This window comes from Corvus kubaryi, unplaced genomic scaffold, assembly GCF_017639235.1.
Source record: "Corvus kubaryi isolate FWS band 111438036 unplaced genomic scaffold, C.kubaryi_AGA036_p1.0 split1-65, whole genome shotgun sequence".
NCBI classification, from domain to species: Eukaryota; Metazoa; Chordata; class Aves; order Passeriformes; family Corvidae; genus Corvus; species Corvus kubaryi.
Window position 1 is genome coordinate 21,402 of NW_024582080.1, and position 19,263 is coordinate 40,664.

At 43.0% G+C, this 19,263-nt stretch overlaps 1 protein-coding gene across 3 annotated transcripts in view; it reads right to left on the reverse strand.

Moving 5' to 3' along the window:
* Window positions 1-2,142: 2,142 nt before the first annotated feature.
* Window positions 2,143-19,263, reverse strand: part of LCP1 (lymphocyte cytosolic protein 1) — a 50,946-nt gene continuing 33,825 nt past the window's right edge. For 2 of the 3 annotated variants that reach the window (XM_042014171.1, XM_042014170.1), the window contains exons 5-16: window positions 18,434-18,566; window positions 17,752-17,833; window positions 15,524-15,689; window positions 12,664-12,806; window positions 10,571-10,666; window positions 9,869-10,064; window positions 9,611-9,689; window positions 9,296-9,410; window positions 8,315-8,448; window positions 7,207-7,330; window positions 5,019-5,143; window positions 2,143-3,610 (exon numbers count right to left, since the gene is read on the reverse strand). In XM_042014171.1, the coding sequence (XP_041870105.1) occupies window positions 3,478-3,610; window positions 5,019-5,143; window positions 7,207-7,330; window positions 8,315-8,448; window positions 9,296-9,410; window positions 9,611-9,689; window positions 9,869-10,064; window positions 10,571-10,666; window positions 12,664-12,806; window positions 15,524-15,689; window positions 17,752-17,833; window positions 18,434-18,566 (1,526 nt within the window). In that variant the 3' untranslated portion in view covers window positions 2,143-3,477. Of the gene's footprint in view, window positions 3,611-5,018; window positions 5,144-7,206; window positions 7,331-8,314; window positions 8,449-9,295; window positions 9,411-9,610; window positions 9,690-9,868; window positions 10,065-10,570; window positions 10,667-11,009; window positions 11,037-12,663; window positions 12,807-15,523; window positions 15,690-17,751; window positions 17,834-18,433; window positions 18,567-19,263 lie in introns of all 3 variants that reach the window. The other variant, XM_042014172.1, reaches the window with a different exon arrangement.

Below are 19,263 nucleotides of genomic sequence, written 5' to 3' on the forward strand. Positions count from 1 at the left end.
GTAAAATCCTCATCATACACCTAATTATTCTTTACTACACTGTGGGGGGATATTTCCTTCTGAGTCCATCTGGTGATCAGACTGTACCCTGAGGCATGTGGATTGATTGCCCTCATGGTTTCTTCTCCTGGTTAGTCTAAATGCTGATGCTTTATTTTTATTCGTATGAATGTCTAAGCCTTTTTGAAGCATTGAAAATTATGATTAATTGTGCAATGAAAATCAATAATGGAAGTGCTTACAAAGCCAGCTTGATTTGGGAGTGAATCCCAAAGACAGCTGCTTTCTCGAAGAGTGATGGAAAAAGTTCGAGGAAAGCAACAGCAAAAAAATTCCAGATCCTGGTGGGGTTTTTTTAGTGATGTTTGTCATTGGCTTAACCCCTTCAGCACCTGCTGAGAGCTTTAATACATGCTGCTATTACCATTCATGAAAGCAAAACCTCAAGTCCATCAAATAAGTAAGAATACTCTGTTAAACAGAAATGCACTGAAAAGTGAAAATATTTATTATACTCCTGTACCAGAATGCAGCTATTCCCACGCCTTCGGGGCCATGACAGATCCGTTTTTCAAGTGAGATTCCAGGAATAGGGCCGAAGATCTGGTAGGTATTTCCTACAGTATCCCTGCCAACAGCACTCACTCCCTTTTGCGCACTGGCGGGTGCTGGCGCTGTGCTGAGGGTTCAGTATCCATTTTTTTCTCCGTTTCTCAGAGGACCGCACTGCTGGCGCTCATGCCCGCCAGTCTCTAGAGCTCCGGGTGCAGTGAGTGCCATCTCGTGGTTAGCTCTCCCTGCTGCAGAGCTGCGGGCTGGCACTCAGCCGTGGTGTTCCCGAAAGCAGCCTGCGGGCAGAGGACTGGCAATAGGCAGGGCTGCGTGCCAGGGTGCCCGGCTCCGGCGCTGGGATGCTGAGGAGGAGGAAAAGCAGCCCCTTCCACAAAACATGATTCAAATAACACCGCACATCACCTGGCTCCTCTCCAGAGCCTGAGGGAGAGGCAGCTTTCAGTCTCCAGGGCCCCTGAAGCCCTGTGTCTTGCCCAGTGGAAATGCTTGATGTATGGAAGCCTCCTCTCTCTGCCGATCTCAGCAGACTGCTTAAAAATCCTGCCCCTGTGCAAAAAGCTGAGTTGCTAAGAGCTGGTGAATGGAAAACGTCTGAAAATCCCTCCTACTCTCTGGGGATGGCAAATGCCTGCATTCATTTGGGATCAAGGGAAAAGCCATCCTTCTCACCCTGGTTCTGCTGCCATTTCCAATCTGTCGTCTACTTCATCCTTCATGATTGCCAGAGTCTGGGCGAGACCACCTCCCTGAAACAAGGAACCTGAAGCAGGGCTGTCTTCAGGCAGGATTACCCAGTCCTTTCAGGTCTACACCATTTATCCAACAAAAAATGGCCCCTTCATTCTGCAAACACACACACGCATGCAAAACACACAATACATGGTCATCCCACCTGAGAGACGTGCTGCAGTCACAGTTTCCTCTCTCTGGTTTACCTCTGAAGGATTCCCAAGTAAATCACAAGGGGAGAGCAGCTGCCTTTTCAGTGCCACCCCTCTTCTCTGGCAACAGCAGGTCCTACGCCTAAAAAGAGAAGGAGTGGTATAGGGGCCATGGTCTCGTAACTCCCCCTTCCTGGGCAGTAAGCTGGGGTGACATCTCCACCGTGTAACACTTGGGATGTTCTCCTCCTCTGCCAGCACTGGGAAATACTGGGACCAGACAGAATGGGTCTTAGGATGCCCATAAGGTTCATAAGAGGAACAGGGCAATCAGATCTGATCAGAAACAGGATCTGGCCATTACTACAGAAACAAAGCAGCATATTTGCATTGCAGAATGCTTAAAGAAGCAAAGTTTATGAGTACCTGGGCAAAGGAAGAGGATGCTGAGCATTGCACCAAACGGGGAAGTCATACTGCAAGTCCTATCTTTGACAGTGTCTCAGAGTAGCATTTTCAGAAATGGTGTAGGAAATAATTCTTTCCATTCTCTGCAATCTGTGGTTTCAATAACAATACAGAAGACACATTCTCAGTGAGCCCACAGATTATTTTTACATCTGTCCCCATTTCAGCTCTACGACACACACCGACTAGCACATTCACTACTAAGAGAAAGGACTACACATTTGGCTTTATAGAACATTTTATTTGGAGACTTTTCACGTCACTGAATATTGGTTCTTTATTAAGGCAATTCTGAAGGGCTGGAGGAAAGGGAGGGGGAGAGGGAGAGAACTCAGACTGTGTCAGTGGGATTGCATTAAGGCAAAATTTCCTCCTTCTGCATTTCACCACAGTAAAATCCACATAAAGGCCAGTAAATGTCTCATGCCAAGGAAGAGATTCAGTGCAAATATATCCCACTGACTACCCATAGACAGGGCTAGGTCCTCAACAGAGGCAAACTGACAGCGCCTTGTTAGCTGCAAAGTAAAGCTGATTTAGCTCTGTTGAGGATCCCAGCCTGGGCTCAGGGAAGCATTTTAGTATGTGTTTCTTATGCAAGCACAGGTATAAATGCTCTCCTGAATCAGAGCCACAGACCCTTGAGTGCAAGTCTGCGAAGTTACCAGAGTTTAATTTTTATCGTCTACATAAATATGTCATTCTGCATCCCTTTGGTTCACTTCTTATTTTATTGCTACTAACTGAGTAAATTCCCTTTGTTTCTTTAACATGGTTTTCATTTCTATCATGCTTTGCAATCTTTTTTAAGTGTATTACGATGTAAAAATGAATTATCCTTTGGAGAATGTCTGTAGCAAAGGCTCCAGAGTTTGGGTGTTCTTGGAGGACCAGGCTGCTGTGTGTTTTTCAGTGAGCAGTAATGTACTCTGTGAGCAATGCCATGGATGGCAGAGGCATAACTTGCAGGGGAAAGTGCTGCTCAGTTTACATACCAGCAACACATCACAGACACTAAACACTTCTTTCTTTCTGCAAGAATTTCCTCAGAGGATCCTACCATTTCAAAAATATACTCACTACTACTTGCATTGGCTTGGGGAAACCTGTTTTGTTATCCCAGGTGCAAACTGAAGGTAAGTATGGCAGAAATGCTGCAAAAAGCATGATGACATTTTCAGCAAAAGCAGAGTATAACATTTCATAGTCCTAAAAGCTGTCTGTCACTGGATGACCTCTCACAGAAAACCCTGGTATCCATTAATGAAAGGATATGCTTAGGCCTCAGTGTCAAAAACTTATTTAGGAATATGAAATGGTTATACCTAGCAAAGTGGAAAATAAAGCAAAGAAATCAAGCACATATTACTGTTCAAAACAAAGTATTTCCTGGATACACGTGAATACACGACTTCTGTATGATCTGGAACCATGTATAATATTCATGCCTTAAAAGCATGAGCACCCTGCATTATTTCTTAGATACAGAGAAGAGCATCCAGTTTGAAGGAATCTAAAGGGTGAATAACAGGCATCAGTGCAAGTCTTTTGTGCTTTAAACTTTCTTCATGCCTTTTCCCATAAGGCAAGCAAACACTGTCATGACCATTTTGGGTTTTACTTCAACCAGATCTTCTGGGAGGGCATAGACTCTTGCTCCAATTTTTCTTGCCATAGAGATGGCATATCTGCATTGCAGGGTGGAAAAAAAAAAAGGAAAAAATAAAGACAGAAATTAGTGCAGTAGCATTAATTTTCCCCCTGTTAAGTGTTTTACATGATCAATACTAGAGTGGGTTTCACTGATTCACCTAAGTGAAACTTTTCTATAGGAATGTATGAGACAGGTTCATAAAGAACTCCATTTCTAATAAAAGGCAGAGTGCATTCCCTGATGGTTAGAGCACTGATTACCTGCAGGATGGGAGACTGCAGGTCAGATCTTGGTATGAAACATTTAATCTTCCATCCCCTGAAAGATTATCCTCACAACCAGACATTCTGGTCTTTCTCCCCCTCAATCTCTGAGACTCAGACTTTGCACATAAACAAACTTGCAAGGATGGAAGCAGAAGGCTGATGTCAGTGGAGATCAGTGCTGTTGGAAATCAACATTTGGGGACTTTTTTCAGTCATACCCAGAAAGGGCAAGTTGACATTCCCATCTCCCTCCTCAGAGCCACTGGCTGCTCTCCAGTGGGTTTGTCTCTGCTCTCTTATTTTTTCATTAAAAAAGCTAGAACATCCCAGGTTCTTCCCACTTCAGAGCACACACATTTGTGAAATTTTTCCCAAAATGCAGGGAAACATTGGGAACATAGGGGAATGGGAGTAGGGAAGGAGGAAAAGAACAGCAGAGGAATGAAGAAATAAAGTACAGAGAAAAGCACACATAGGATTGCAAGAAAAGAAAGAGAACAGATGGTAGGAAATGGAAGGGAAAAAGAACAGTGGGAAAAGTTTTTAGAAAAAGAATGGCAGCTCTGATTGCTTTACAGTCATCCTTTTCTCCTTTGTAGTTACTGCATAGAAAAGGAGAAGTTAAACTGATGATCAGACCAGGAGGTGATCTGTGTAACTCTGAAAAGAGAGGGAGATGCCCCCAGAACGGACTCTCTGCTAGGAAATCGTTTGCATTCAGGGAAAAAAAAAATCAATATCCACATCTACAGAACCAGATTTTCAGGCATGAATCCTGTCCTCCCCTTTCTCTCTTAAATAGGCCCTTGTTCCACCCGTAGGTGACTAAAGAGCTATCATGACCTCTAATCCCTTTTTTCCATGGCTAACTTTGTTGGCATTGTTCCCTGATCTCTAAAAGAATTTTAAATTTAATATGAGAAAATAGGAGCTTGTGAAGCCAAGTGATTTTAATCCTTTCAAGGAATTTATAAAGCAGGAACTACAACATTACACACTCCATTTCCACTGATAGTCTTTTTGCTACCTAACTCCCAGCTTTCATGCTTCTAACTCTGGTGGTATTTCTCACTTGAGGTTGATGAGATGAGAATGACAGCAGAGCAGTTCTCAAAGGCAGAGTTAGGCAAGCCTGAGCAGATAACTCATGCTAAGTGCCACTTGGCAGAAACATACTTAGCATTATTTAGTTTCTCCTCATCATTCAGGTCCTCTGTTTTCAAGAGGTCGTACTTGATTGATCCTGGTTGAATGGCATCAATGAGATCCAGGACTGGCATGCTGGTGCTGATTTTGCTATCCTGCATAGAGGGAAAATAAAATTTAATGCAAGAACAGAATGACAGAACTCCCAAAAAGCCAGAGTCTAGACTCAAGAGCAATGGACAGTTCAGTCAGATACCATTTAGAACTTCACAAAGGGCTGCTCAGAATAATTTTTTATCTATGGCAGACCAGGAACTCTTTCAAGGATTATTTTTTACCCAAGGGATGAAACATCATAGAATCGTTTAGGTGGAAAAAGATTTTTATGATCAAGTCCAACCTTAATCTAGCACTTCCCAGTCCACCACTAAGTCATGTTCCTAAGCACCACATCTACACATTTTTTAAATCCTCCAGTGATGGTGACCCACTTCACTGGGCAGCCTGTTCCAGGGTGACAACCCTTCAAGGGAAGAGATTTCCCCTAATATCCAATCTAAACCTCCCGTGGCCATTTCCAAACTCAAGACCATTTCCTCCTATCCTGTCACTTGTTACCTGGGAGAAGACACTGATCCCCACTTGGCTACAACCTTCCTTTCAGGCAGTTGTAGAGAGTGACAAGGTCTTCCTTGAGTCTCATTTTCTCCAGGATAAACACCTCCAGCTCCCTCAGCCACTCCTCACAGGATTTATGCTCCAGACCCTTTCCCACCTTTGTTGCCCCTTAGACACACTCCAGCATCTCAGTGCTGGAGTCTTTCTTGCAGTGAGGGGCCCAGAACTGGACACGGGATTGATTCAAGGTGTGGCTGAGTACAGGGGCACAATCACTGCCCTGCTCCTGCTGGCCACTCTATTGCTGATACAGGCCAGGATGCCATTGGCCTTCTTGGCCACCTGGGCACACTCTGCCTCACATTCAGCTGCTGTTGACCAGCACCCCCAGGTCCTCTTCTGCTGGGTCACTTTGCAGCCAGTCTTCCCCGAGCCTGTAGCGCTGCAGGGGTTGTGACCCAAGTGCAGGACCCAGCACTTGGTCTTGTTGAACCTCCCACAACTGGCCTTGGTCCATCTATCCAGCCTGTCCAAATCCCTCTGCAGAGCCTTCCTGCCTTCCAGCAGATCAACATTCCCACGCAACTTGGTGTCCTCTGCAAACTGGGGGTGCACTTGATACACTTGTCCAGACCAGCAATAAAGATGTTAAATGGCCCCAACAATGAGCCCTGGGGACACCACTGGTGACCAGCCACCAGCTGGATGTAACTCTCTGGGCCTTGCCATCCAGTTTTTACCCAGCAAACAGTGCACCTGTCCAAGCCATAAGCAGCCAGTTTCTCCAGGAGAATGTTGTGGTAAACAGTGTCAAAGCCTTTACTAAAAGCCAGGTAGACAACATCCACAGCCTTTCCCTCACCCATTAAGCAAGTCACCTTTTCATAGAATACAGTGTCATTAAAGCAAAAGATGGGGGGCAGGGCTAGTGCATTTGCTTCATGTGGGGAGATGACACTGATAGACATCTACTGATGGGAGGTGTGAGGAGGACCAGCTGTGTGATTCCTGAACTCATTACACAAAGTTTGATGGATCTGTTCTCGCCTGGTGCAAACTGCTGATTTATATCCACTGAGTTCCCTAGCTTGGGAAGTGTCATAGATACATTAGTGGAATTGGAAGCTCTCTAGAACTCATCCATCTCTGTGTCTGTATGGTACCTTGCAAAATAGGGCAAGGTACCCCTGAATGGTACTACCAGGTTATAAATGTATTGCTATTGTTCCTTTTAATACTGTCATTTGTAATTGCTATTGATTCATAACCAATAGCACAGCAGTTCTTCCTTAATTCCAGTCATCATTCCTGTCTCCATACTTTGATTTCCCATGCCAAACTGGAATTCAAGATGTTTCCTGTTGTTTTCATATCATATTTCTATTACTTTTTCACAATAAAGTCCCTGGAATAAAACCTGTGCATTTAAACAAGCTTTTAAAAGGGAATGAAAAGTAATCCATCTATGTAGTGAGTTATATCATAATGTAGAGTGTGTGTGTATATATGCATACACACATCTACATAACATCTATATAACATACACACAAAGACACCAAATAAGAGATTCCTAAGCAGAGACTTCTGAAAAAACCTGTACCTTGAAACTGGAGATGGTTGAATCCTTCCCAGCCGCAGTCAGTGTTTCATTGACCCAGCTGACAATGATTTCATCATTGACCTTCTCTCCACCACCAATGTCTTCAAGGATATTCAGGGTGTACCTTATGAGGGAAGCCAGGATATTTGCTCAAAGTCTGCTGTAACCTCAGAATTGTCCTGTATGTGCACAGCTTGACTGAGATCATCCCAATGATTCCTCTGCCTCACACATGCTCACAGTGCATTTGATTTATATTATAACAGAGTAATTAATCTAATTCGTTTAATTCATACCCAATTCCTTAATCACTGTTTCGGGAGTGTTAAAAGTTTTGGTTACTTAAAATTCCTGGAAGGTCCCTCTTAATGTATCTCATTGTAAATGAGTCATTCTCATAGTGCTTAAAAAATAATCACTGACTTTAGAGATAGAAAGGAATCCTTCTGCTCACCTAAGACTGATCTTCTGCATAAAAACAAGCCCGGAATATTTTGCTTAGATGTCAGCATACACCTTGGAAAGATATCCCAAACTGATGGTAAGTAATCACCTCATCCCTATTTTAACTACCTTACTGATAAACCTATACCTATGTCTATAGTCTGAATTTAGTCTGTATTCAGTTCCTAACTACTGTGTCTCTTTACTCTCAGTTATGGTGCTCTTAAACACAGAAACATGCACACACGGAGAACTAACATTAAAATGGGGAGAGGTACTGAGTTATGCCCACTTCAGGGAGCAGCTGACAAAACTTCCACATCAATTCCTTGTTTCTGGGACACTGTCCCTATTCCCTGATACAGACACCTTTTAACTTCTTTTCCTCCCTTCCATGCAATAAACATTTATTCTTGCTATACAGATAGTGACAATAATAATCTTCTGTGTGAGCTGACTGTAATGGCCTTGCCCACAAGATGTGCCCTGGTCACATCCTTAACTAGGAGTGAGCGAAAGGTCACTCTGCCTCGGCATTTAAGTGCAAACAGAGGAGTGAGAAGGCTGTAGGCTGTACAGCCTTCTCAGTGACAGCATCAGGAAACTATTGCAATGCAAACTGAGCATAGCAAAATGCTCTGAAGCTCGTGGCTGGCTGACCTACCTTCTCATCAGCTGCCAGATTAAGGCCAGAGTGAGCGTACGGTTTCCTTCATTCAGATCTTGCCCAGCAATGCCAACAAGGGAAAATTTGGCTTGATTCTTTCCCAGCTCCACTGCATAGTTGCAGTTTTCAAGCTGTTAATGGCAAGGTCAATTGGTGCGGTTCCAAAATACAAGGAAAAAAAGAAAGACGACAAGACACTGTTACTTTAAATTCTTTGGATCACTCAGCCCAGATCCTCCTGGGCAAACAGGAACTTTGGGGCTCTGTGATAATACAGCTGATTGACTACCAGCAGGCAGATCCATCCCAAAAATACCATGGTAAACAGTTAACATAGAAGAAAATGCTATACTTCATTATCAGGGCCTGAAAAGCAGATTACCCCGGAAAATAAAATACATGGCTCAGGGGTACCTCCAGCATCATGGCATTGCACTGAGACAAAGGATTAGTGTCCCAGCCAATATTTTAGATTGGTTGATCGCTCTGGTCTAGTTGGATGCAATTACTCATCCAGATAGCTGGGAGAAAGCTTTGTATTTAGCAGCAACTGTATGATCGGTTCTTGATGCATCTGATCAAGAATGCTTATCATCACTGTCTTCATTTGATGTGGAGGGCAGTGATCCAGACAGCTGCAATTAAGCTGGTGCCATGCATCTCACGGTCCAGATGCATTATAATCAGTGCCTAAAGCAGTAGCAAAAGGGATCTGCAAATACATTTTTAGATCCTGATGCAAGAGTTGTCAAGTCTTTTTACTTAACAAATGTTTTTCACCTGTCAAGAGAGCAAGTGAGTCTAATGTATATTTCTTTTTCAGGATGAAAAATTATCCACTGACTAAGCAAAAAAATCATTTAAGGTGCTGTTCTTGGGACTGGAGAGCAATATGAGTACCCACATTGCTGTTTGAAATGATACAGGCATTCACTGAGGATAAGGCATCACTGCTGGAGCTATTCCAGCTTTTTGTACCTTCTTCATGTTGCCACCCAGTTTAGGATACGGTGGTTTGTTCACCCTGTTCCAGTCTACTGGCACTTTAATCTTTTCATAGAGTTGGAAGATAACCAAGGCATCTGACAGGTCACTGAAAACAATAAAAAGGATATAGTGTTGTCCAAAGAACACAGGAAAGAGATACAACTCAACTGTTAGCAGAGGTAAACTTAGTTTCTTGGGAAACACAAAGCAGCATATATTGTTATAGGGCCCAAAAGTTTTTATGTTCTTGCAAGCAACTTGCTGGCTCTATTTGTCATCTGAAAGAAGTGTAATACCTCATCTTACCTATACAAATGATTTACACGTGGATTAACGCCAAGGGAGTTCATCCAGTTCCTGAATGTCCTTTCTTCCCTTGTCTCACCTAAAACAACAGACACATCAATCAAAGGTCTGCAGAACACAACACTTCAGTAATGTGTTTTGAGAAGAAACCCTAACTCTCAATTTACAGCACACTGAACCATGAACAGAAGGAGACATGGGTTGACATGGGAAATAAGAAAGTAATGGTGCACCATGCGATATTTGCATTTTCCTGACCTTCAATGGAGCTCCAGTCGATGTCCTGGTTCTCTGGCTTATGCAGGGCAGGGTATTTGTTGAACAAGTTGGCGATGAAGGCCAGATTGAGCTTGGGGTTGCCCCGGACGACGTCGGTGGCGGTGACGAACTGGCGGCAGCCGAGGCGCTCAGCCTGCTGCAGCATGCACTCGGCTCGCTGCACGTCATCCTTCTCCTGCCCGGCACAGAACGGGACATCAGCCCCACCCCGCCCTGGCACTGCACCCACACCCACTTGGGGTCTCCATGTGGGGATCTAGCTGCTAAAGCAGCTCCTTGATGGATTTATAGGTATTCCCTTTCCCACTTTTACTAATGGCAAGTTAGTAAAAACGGGCTTTGCCTACGATTCAACCATCCCACCATATTGCTTTTACAGCCATATTCCATATAAAATGTGATGGTTTGATGAAATTCACAGATAAATGTATTTAAATACACTTGTTGCATGCTAGTACTTTATCAGCGTGATTAAATGGTTGCTGAAGTTTCAGAGTTAATATCTAACAAAAATCCAAACCCAAAATTTAATTCTTTGAAAGCTTTGATTTCTGAAATTCAAGCTCATGTTGCAATACGAGAAAGAATTTGCTGGTTCTGACATCCCAGTGCAGCCCTGTGTTGGCCAGCAATGCAAGTAACAGACAGAAAACATCGGCATTTACTCCAAATTTATCTTACCCTTAATCCTGACATATCAATAGTAATAGCTGGAATGCCTTCTTCATCTCCCTTGGGGGCGACCTGGTCCAGCAAATGGTAATAAGCTCTTGAGTCCTGTGACAGACAGAGAAATTAAAGGGAAGAAAAATTACATCTAAAGCTCAGCCTTTGCATGCCAGTGCTCCCCTGAACAATGTGCCTGCATGCTTCATTTTTATTACATCGATCATTGGGCTACATAATTAAATTAATTAAGCTGGAAGCACTTAGCAATTTCTACCTTATGCTGCGTTTGCCAGATCTATTTCTTCCCTGAGCCAATATATATGTGCTGCTGAACGCCCAACACAAGAGACAAAAATGCTGTGTGTTGCACTTAAAGAAAGGACAGCAACAACAAAAAGATACCAGAATTTACTTAATCTGAACATAAAATCAGAGGTAAGAAAATGCATACCTTTATAATGTTGTAGAAGTCAGGCTGCTGAGCATTTAATAAAAGAAAACGCAGAAGGAGAAAGCAGATGTTTAAAGTGGATTTCAAAGCAAGGCTGGAACAGTTGTGGAAGAGAAAGCACAGTTTTCAAGGACAAAAGTAAAAACTGACAACAGTATCAGCATTCTTCAGGCAAAAGGGCAGGAACGAGAAAAGGATTTCACGTGTTGTGTCTTTAATCTTTTGTGAAATACAATGCTGCTTCCATATGTGGAAAATATTAACTCACTTCAAAAATAGCTCAAAGAACTGAAAATAAAGCTACATGTTAATGTCTACGGACTTGACTAACTAACCCAACTGATGATCTTCAAAATATAAAGCAGACTACCTGAATTATTTTAAATATTTTACATGTGCATTACTATGCATCATATCTAGAAAGTGGTTATTTACAACAGAAGTGAGGTGGGGAGACAGGCTTAGCTAGAGAATGTCTGTAAACACTGAAATCTTGTTAATGTGTGCCTTATTTTCCAACTGTAAACACCAGAATTGCAATTTAGCTTTCAGTTGTAGATAGGATTTAATCAGTTGCACCATAGTCTTTTTGGCCAGCCCACAGAAAGATGGGAAAGACTCCATTCCCTTCCCATGGATATTCTCCAGTCACCTCCACCCAGTGAACCAAAAATCTGTTACAATAAAAATTTTACTGTTAAATGTGACTCTCTACCCCTCCTGTTGCCTTTCCTGGTGGTTTTTTTTTCTGTATTGCAATTGATGCTTGTGCTTATGCTTCAGTCCCTAGTGAAGCCTATGACCAGGTACCTCTGGAGCCGGACTTTTCCCATGCTGTTCTGGGAGCAGGCAAGTCAGGTCGTGGCTGGTGAGGTTGGTGTTCTGGCCAGCCCCTGGCTTTCTCGTAAGCTAGCTCAGATACCCTCCCTTATACACCCCCTGCGTCTCTGGGATGCTAGCTGGGCCTCACACTGGGTTTTAGGGTCTGAAATTCATCAGCAGGCACCACTGAGGTTCACATACATCTGTCTGGGAACAACAAAGGTCCTACAGAGAAAGCTCTGCTGAAAACTGCACCTACAAGCACATGAGGTCCCAAGTACATGAAATAATGCTACACAGACTCCAAACCCACCCTTGCAAGTGTCTCCCAGTCTAGCTGTAGTATTTTGAATAGTCCCACTGAATTAAAACTCGCAGAAAAGTGCATACAGGGCTATAGCAAAGGCTGGGACAGAGGAGCACATAGCCCAGGTGAGGGAAAGATCAAGTCGGGGAATTGGAAATGCCCAATCATCTTTCTCTACATGTTTGAGTAAGGTCCAGGCTTTTCCAAACCAAAGTCAGGTCAAGAGTTATTTAAGGACATTTGGAAAGGAGGAGAGGCAAGGAACTGATAATAGTGTCCATATGCCCTGTCCAGAGCCAGCAGCCATTCCTTTCTCTGGCAATTCATGTGCTGGGGCTGGCAGTGATGACTGGGAGATCAGGAAGAGGAGGAATATTACTGAGTGCAAAGGCAAACCCCAGTAAAAGCATTTTATGTACCCAGCTCCACATGCTTGGATTGTTTCAGTGCACAATCCCTGTGTGGAGGACAGGAATTTGGGTGTAGAGCTGCTGTTTTGCTTTTGTTGGTCAGTATTGCTCATACCTTGATGTCTGAGCTGAAATTGTTGACTTTGTTGCATCCTGCATTTTCCAGGTGATAGTTTGCCCATCTCAGCAGCAGGTCCTCTGGAGACAACTTCATCAGGTCCTCCAGGCTCTCTCCTTCTCTCAGAAGGGCAATCAAGGCTACGCAGGAAAAAAAAAATTAAAATAATGATGTGAATACTTTTTGAGGAAAATGTATAACTGTTTTCTCTCTTTTACATTTTCCTACCCTAGTTTCTAAGTGTGAGTGGCCAAAATGTTGCCAAAATTCAAGCTAGATTACCCTCTTTTGTTTAAAACCGTTATCCTTTTTGCTCTTGCAACAGGCCCTGCTAAAAAGTTTGTCATCATCTTTCTCATAAGTCCCTTTAGGTACGGGAAGGGTGCAATAAGGTCTCCCTGCAACCTTCTCTTCTCCAGGCTGAACAATCCCAGCTCTCTCAGCCTGTCTTCGTAGGAGTGCCCCAGAACTCTGAGCCTTTCTGTAGCCTTTCTCTAGACCCACTCCAAGAGCTCCAAGTCTTTCCTGTGCTGAGAAGTCCAGAGTTGGATGCAGTGATGCTGAGCACAGGGGCAAGCCTGGAATGAATATGAACACAGGCTTTCTGCAGCTTCAACGAAAGAAATCTCAGTGACCTTCACACTGAAGCTGGATTCACACAGGCATTCTGGAATATTTGCACATGACCTCATGGGCTTGTGGGCCAGTAGGGTTAACTCATCTGTCAGTTGAGGACATACCCTATTTATATAGAAAAATTGATTTTATGCTCATAAGAGGAGGAACAGGCAGGATGGGAGGACTGACCCTTGCAAATGCAGTGTGTTCAGTGATCTCTGGAGGATGAAAGGCTTTAGAACAAGTTTTGAAAAGAAGAACTAACATGGAGACTAATTATTAATGTGGTAAAAAGGGAGAGGGTGTTGCACTGCTCTGATCTTCTTCCAATTCTTTTGTCAATCCTTGAAAGAATTATGGATTGGCTACATAAAGGAAACAGTGGACACATACCATAACTGGAGTTACATAGATAATTTGATATAGGGTGCAATGGGGTTAAACTTCACCAGAGGGGGATAACAGAAGCATTTTTAAATATTTTAAAGTAGACAGAGGATTTTATGAAGGGAACAGTGTTAACACTGAGAGAAGGCTGGAAGAAGCATTCTTGTGGAGTTGATCGTGGATTGATTTTTGGATTAATGTTTACTCCTTTTTTTTGCATCAATTATCTTGGCACAAATACTTGTGCTAAAAATGTGAAGATGATATTCACTAGGTGGCATAGTCAATACAGAGGATGATCAGGAAATCAGACAGAATGAACTAGATGACAGTAATAAAAACGGAATGCAATTTAATAGTGCCATGTTTGAAGATGTTCACTGGGGAGTTAATATGAATAACTGCTATTAGCTAAAAGCTTACACCAACCAAGGAGGAGAACTTGAGTGTATTAGGTGTCTTCTAAGCTACTCTGAGCCACCATTTGATATGACCAGGGGAAAATCCAACATGATATTAAGTGCATTCCAGGTAATTCCCTCTCATAGAAGTTGGGATGTATGACTGCATTTGATATCACATGCTTATGAAAGTTCATTGGAAATACAGGGTCCCATGTTCAACAAAGGGAAATTTTACCTGAAACAGCTGCAGAGAAGGGCTATGAGGGAAAGAGAGAACCTGAAAAGAAATCAGAATTTTCTTGGCTTGTCTAGTCTTAGATGAAGTCTTAGATGAGAAGTGAAGGAATAAATACCAGAAGGGAAAAAAATAGCAAATAAGCAGGGCAAGGCTACCTACAAAGCAATGGGAATTGGGGGCCCTGGCAACAAAAGGGATAGAAATGTGACAGGAGTGAAGCAACATCTGCACAGAAACTGGAGGAAAGAAGTGTCACTGTTGGGTGAGGGACTATCCAGAGGCATGGGGAACAAAGCAGCAAGATGAGGTGCTGTATGGACTGCATGTACACCCACAGCCTTCATGCTGAAGCTACTTCATGGAGAATTTTGGCATTGGTGAGACACATCTGGAATGCTGTGTCCAGTTTCTGGCTCCCCAATACAGGAGAGACATTGACAAACTGAAGAGAGTTTAATGGAAGGACAAGAAAATGTTTGGATAGGAGTTTGTGACATAAGAGAAGAGCATGATAAAACTGGGTTTGTTTAGCCTGAAGAGAGGTTGGAGAGGGGAGCAAGTATTGTCTTCAACCATTTTAGAGGGGCCAGATCTGCATTTCTCCAGTGTGCACCGCAAAAGGATGAGGAGCTGTGGACACAAGGTGCCAGAAGGGAAATTCCAGCTAGACATAAGAAAAAAAATTCAGAGTAAGAGTGGTTGGGCTCTGGAACAGGCTGCCCAGAAAACACTGGAAAAGGCTCTGAGCAACCTCATCTGACCTTAAGATGTTGTACTGCTGAAAGCAGGTAGCTGCATGGCAGAGTCAGATCTCCAGGGTCTAAAATTATTCTGTGATTCTATAATTATGATTTCACAAAGAGCGAGCAGATGTTTGGCAATCAAGAGCAAGAAAGAGCCACACTTCCTGAATGTAGATTTCCTTATCCCACATTTAGTGCTAAAACACCAATATACTTGGAGGTAGACCACCATTCCTGACCCAATGGGCATGAAAAGGCTCTGAACACACAAGTCTACAGAAAGCCTTGGACTTTTGAATGCTGCAGCTTGTGAAAAGCAAGGAAAGTTAGACCAGCCAAGAGAACAGACAACAAATTCTTGAAGAAAAAAATTAAAAACAAGATTTTTTTTTTTTTCTTTAAAGAGCTTTACCCTAAAGACTGTGCAGTGATAACAGTGGAGCACTGAAAGGAAGAGCCATACGTACCTTCATTCCTGCTGATCTCTATGTCAGCAAAGAGTCCAATTTTGATGACTTGCCATAAAAGACCCAGAACCAGGTAAGGTTTCCCTTCTTTTAAGTCTTCAGCTCCAATGTTAACAACATGGCACCCAATGGCTGAAGCAGAGTTCAGGGCCAGGTTCAGATTTTCCTAGGGAAAGATGAGAACTTTTGAGTGATGCAGAACTTGAGAGCTGAGGCTACAGGAAGGGGGCATAGCCAAAACAAGTGAAATCTGCAGGCAGCTTCACTGTGAATGCATTTACGTACACAGAACTATGTCTTTCCTGAGGCAGTGCTCCAGGTGGGGTCTCACCAGAGTGGAGTAAAGGGACAGAACCACCTCCCTTGACCTGCTGGCCACAGTTCTTTTGATGCAGCCCAGGATACATGTCTGGCCACAGGGAGCAGGGGAATGCAGACTCTCCTCGAGATTACAAGTAGATTCTGGGTCTCAACACAAAGACAGAAAGGACGTCTTTTTGGCAGAGGTGGCAAATGTCATGTCACAAGGCACTGGAGCCTAGAGCATACATCTACATTCACAGTGATGTCCTGGCTCAATCCTGGTTACCAAAGCCAGGCTCTCCCTAGAGCTAATGCTCAAGCTCATGCTCAAGTACAGATGTAGCTTTGGCATGGGGCAAACTCTCCTCTGCTCAGTCCTGCACACATGGAGGGAGAAAAGAGCTACAACCCAACCAACTGGTAGATATTCCACGTTTGGCTCTCCCTAAGCACTCTGCAAAAGCCCTGACACCTAAGACACAAGTAAGTTGCTAGCTGGTAGTGTTTACAAGGAGCACACTGTCCCAGGAATCAGTATGAATAAACGTGATGAGTTTTTAGCCTTGCAGTTCAGCCAAGGTTGGAACTGGTAAAATCTGGATATTTTCTTTTTGAACTTTGGAGTATGGACTCCTGGTCTGGGAGTGTGCAGAGGAAGCTGAGGGATTCAGTGATTCACTGTGACAGGCATAAACCAAGTGATATTTCATGAACATTATGTTCCTTTGCCGTTTCCTGACCATTTAAAATAAAGGGAATAAGAAAATCTGATCCTCAGGTCTACACTATGCAAAAAGGTGGCATGGTTAACAGAGGACAAGTAAAGTAGGCAAAGAAGCCTGGAAAATACGATTTATCACACAGATTTGCAATTTTGCACATGAATTTCAGCACTGCTGGCATGACAGGGAGATCTGATTAGATACAAAATGCAGAGAGAGACACAGTGTAAATTCACATAAGCTAGAAAAATTGCACCATTTCAAATTAATTACCTTTTCTCCAGCAGACAGCTGAAAAAGGGTTAAGTTAAAGTGGAAGCTATATTGATCAAATCATGTCTATGTGTGGCAGGGATTGATCTGAGCTGCATCATTAAGTTATGCTGCTGACCAAAACGATTAGAACTGAAAAATGTGGTATACAGCATAAAAATCCAATTTAATGGCTTCTGAGCTCACTTGAGTCTGGCTAATGTTCCATCAAATCAGAGTAGCTGAGGGCTAAACTGGGTTAGGTTCATATCTATTCCATATATCTATTTATATTCTGTACCAGATACATAGATGTTGTTCATATAAAAATATCTCTCTACATACTGCTGTGTGAGAAACACAATAAACTTTAAGTAGGTGAAAATTAATACCCTTTTTGTCAATTTTTTAAATCATATGCATGTGCATGTGATAGAAATAAAGGAGGGATTCAGTATTCAAGGTGAAATACTGTCTTGTAAAAGGCAGGCAAAGACTGTGGTCCCATTTCAGGCCTCTTGCACTCCATGGTACTTGCCAGGGTCAGAGTCAGTATTTTGGTGAGGACATCAGACTACAACAACATCAGTTGTGCGTTCAAGCCCATTGTCATGCCTTAAAAGAGGGATTCAGCCTTCTGAGAGCTACTCCAACTATAACTGGTCACTGTATTATCTCTGTGCTCTTGCATTCATATGGCATCTACCACAAAAGTATCTAAAGCTCTGATCCGGTAAACATTACTCATTGTGTTTGGTTAGTCAGGTTGCTCATATATTTGGAAAGAAATATAAATATAAGTCTTCGTGTTTTTATGACATGGACCTGAGCATCACACTGTGCCACAGAACACTTTGTCTGATTGTGTTGGGCAGAACCAGCCTTTCCTCTAAGTGATTACACAAAAGCATCCTAAGGGGAAAAGCAAAGAATTTTGCTGTGGTTTAGTACCTGTATTGTGAAGGGTGTGAGTTTCTTTTTGTTGATTGTTCTCTCATCAATGGTATCTGGCACTGAAAAGTTGATCATCTTACTGGAAATAAAAGAAAAAAAAAAAAACAAGAAATACACTAAGCTACATATGCACAAAATACAGGTATAGCTTTTGTCTCTACATTGAAGAGCAAGTCTAAGAGCTGGAGAGTTGCTTAATGAATACAGATAATCACCCTCTGCTTCTACATATACACACAGAGGCACACACCCAATATTTGAGCAATTATTTTGGGCTACATACAGACTGTACTGTAGGTGTGAGGCCGAGAATGCCACAAGGTGAAGTTGTGTGAAAAGTTTACTGTGCAGCTAATGTCTGTGGAAGCACTCACTATTTTGTGCCACTTTGTGTGAAACATCAAAAGTCCTTGGCCAAAAATAAAACCAAGCAGCTCCTCAAATTTCACTGACTTCATCTAATTGTAAGTGTCTGGAGGCAAGGAAAAATTCTCATTAAACGTGAAATACGCTTTATATTTTTGAAGATAAAAGAAGCAAAAAACCCTAGTATTATTAAGGCCCTGAGTCTGCAAAAGCTCCTGAGCTTAATGTAAATTCAGCAGCTTCTGTTTAAACAGAAATGTGAGTTTTTGCAGACTCACGGTTCCCATTTGTGAGAAAGAAAGGCATTATTTACCAAAGCACTATGCCATCACCGACCGCCTGGAAGAGGTCGTCTGTTTCCGGATTCATTGGCACCACGTGCTTGCAGTCAGGGTCCTTCTCAAGGGCTTTGTTAATCCAGTTGACAAAGGCATATTTTTCTTCCTCTGTGGACCCAATGTCAAATCCATCAGTTTGCTGTGCAGTACCTCTTCCACCATTTTACTTACAAAGGCAGAACTCCTGGGGGAGCCTTTCCCACCAGTGTGACTGATCAACAAAACCCTACATGGAAGAGGCTCTCAGGAGACAAGCAAATGAGCTCAGGACAGCAATGGGCTTGAGCTGGTTAATACTCCTTCAGTACTCCTTCCCACTCACTGGGGTTGCCTGGGTCATGAGGGCAGGCAAATTGCAGAGACTGGTAACGAAGTTCATGTGATTCACACGTATGGTGCAGATGCTAAGCTCTGCAAGTAATTTGTGCTTTCACCATAATTTGAAAGCATTGCTGTACCACCCTGCTAAATAGAAATCCCACATAACTTCAAATAATTCTGTATTGTACATTACACCCTCTTCATGTGGAATATCTAGAAAAGCCTGGCCAGGACTCTGACAAAGAGCATTCAGAGGGTAATGGGCAACTGCTGCCTGCAGTTCAACAGGGCTGTAGCATAGCTATCCTGTAGCAGCAGCAGCTCACACAGGCTCCAGTAGCTCAGAGGAGGTGCCCTCTGGGATGAAGGTGGATGAAGTGCTTGAAAGCATCCTCTGTTCTCCCTTGCCAGAGAGAGTCATTGCCCTGCCCTTGCCCTTGGAGAAGACAGCCATGGGTAAGACCTCCTCCCCATGGAACTGCTT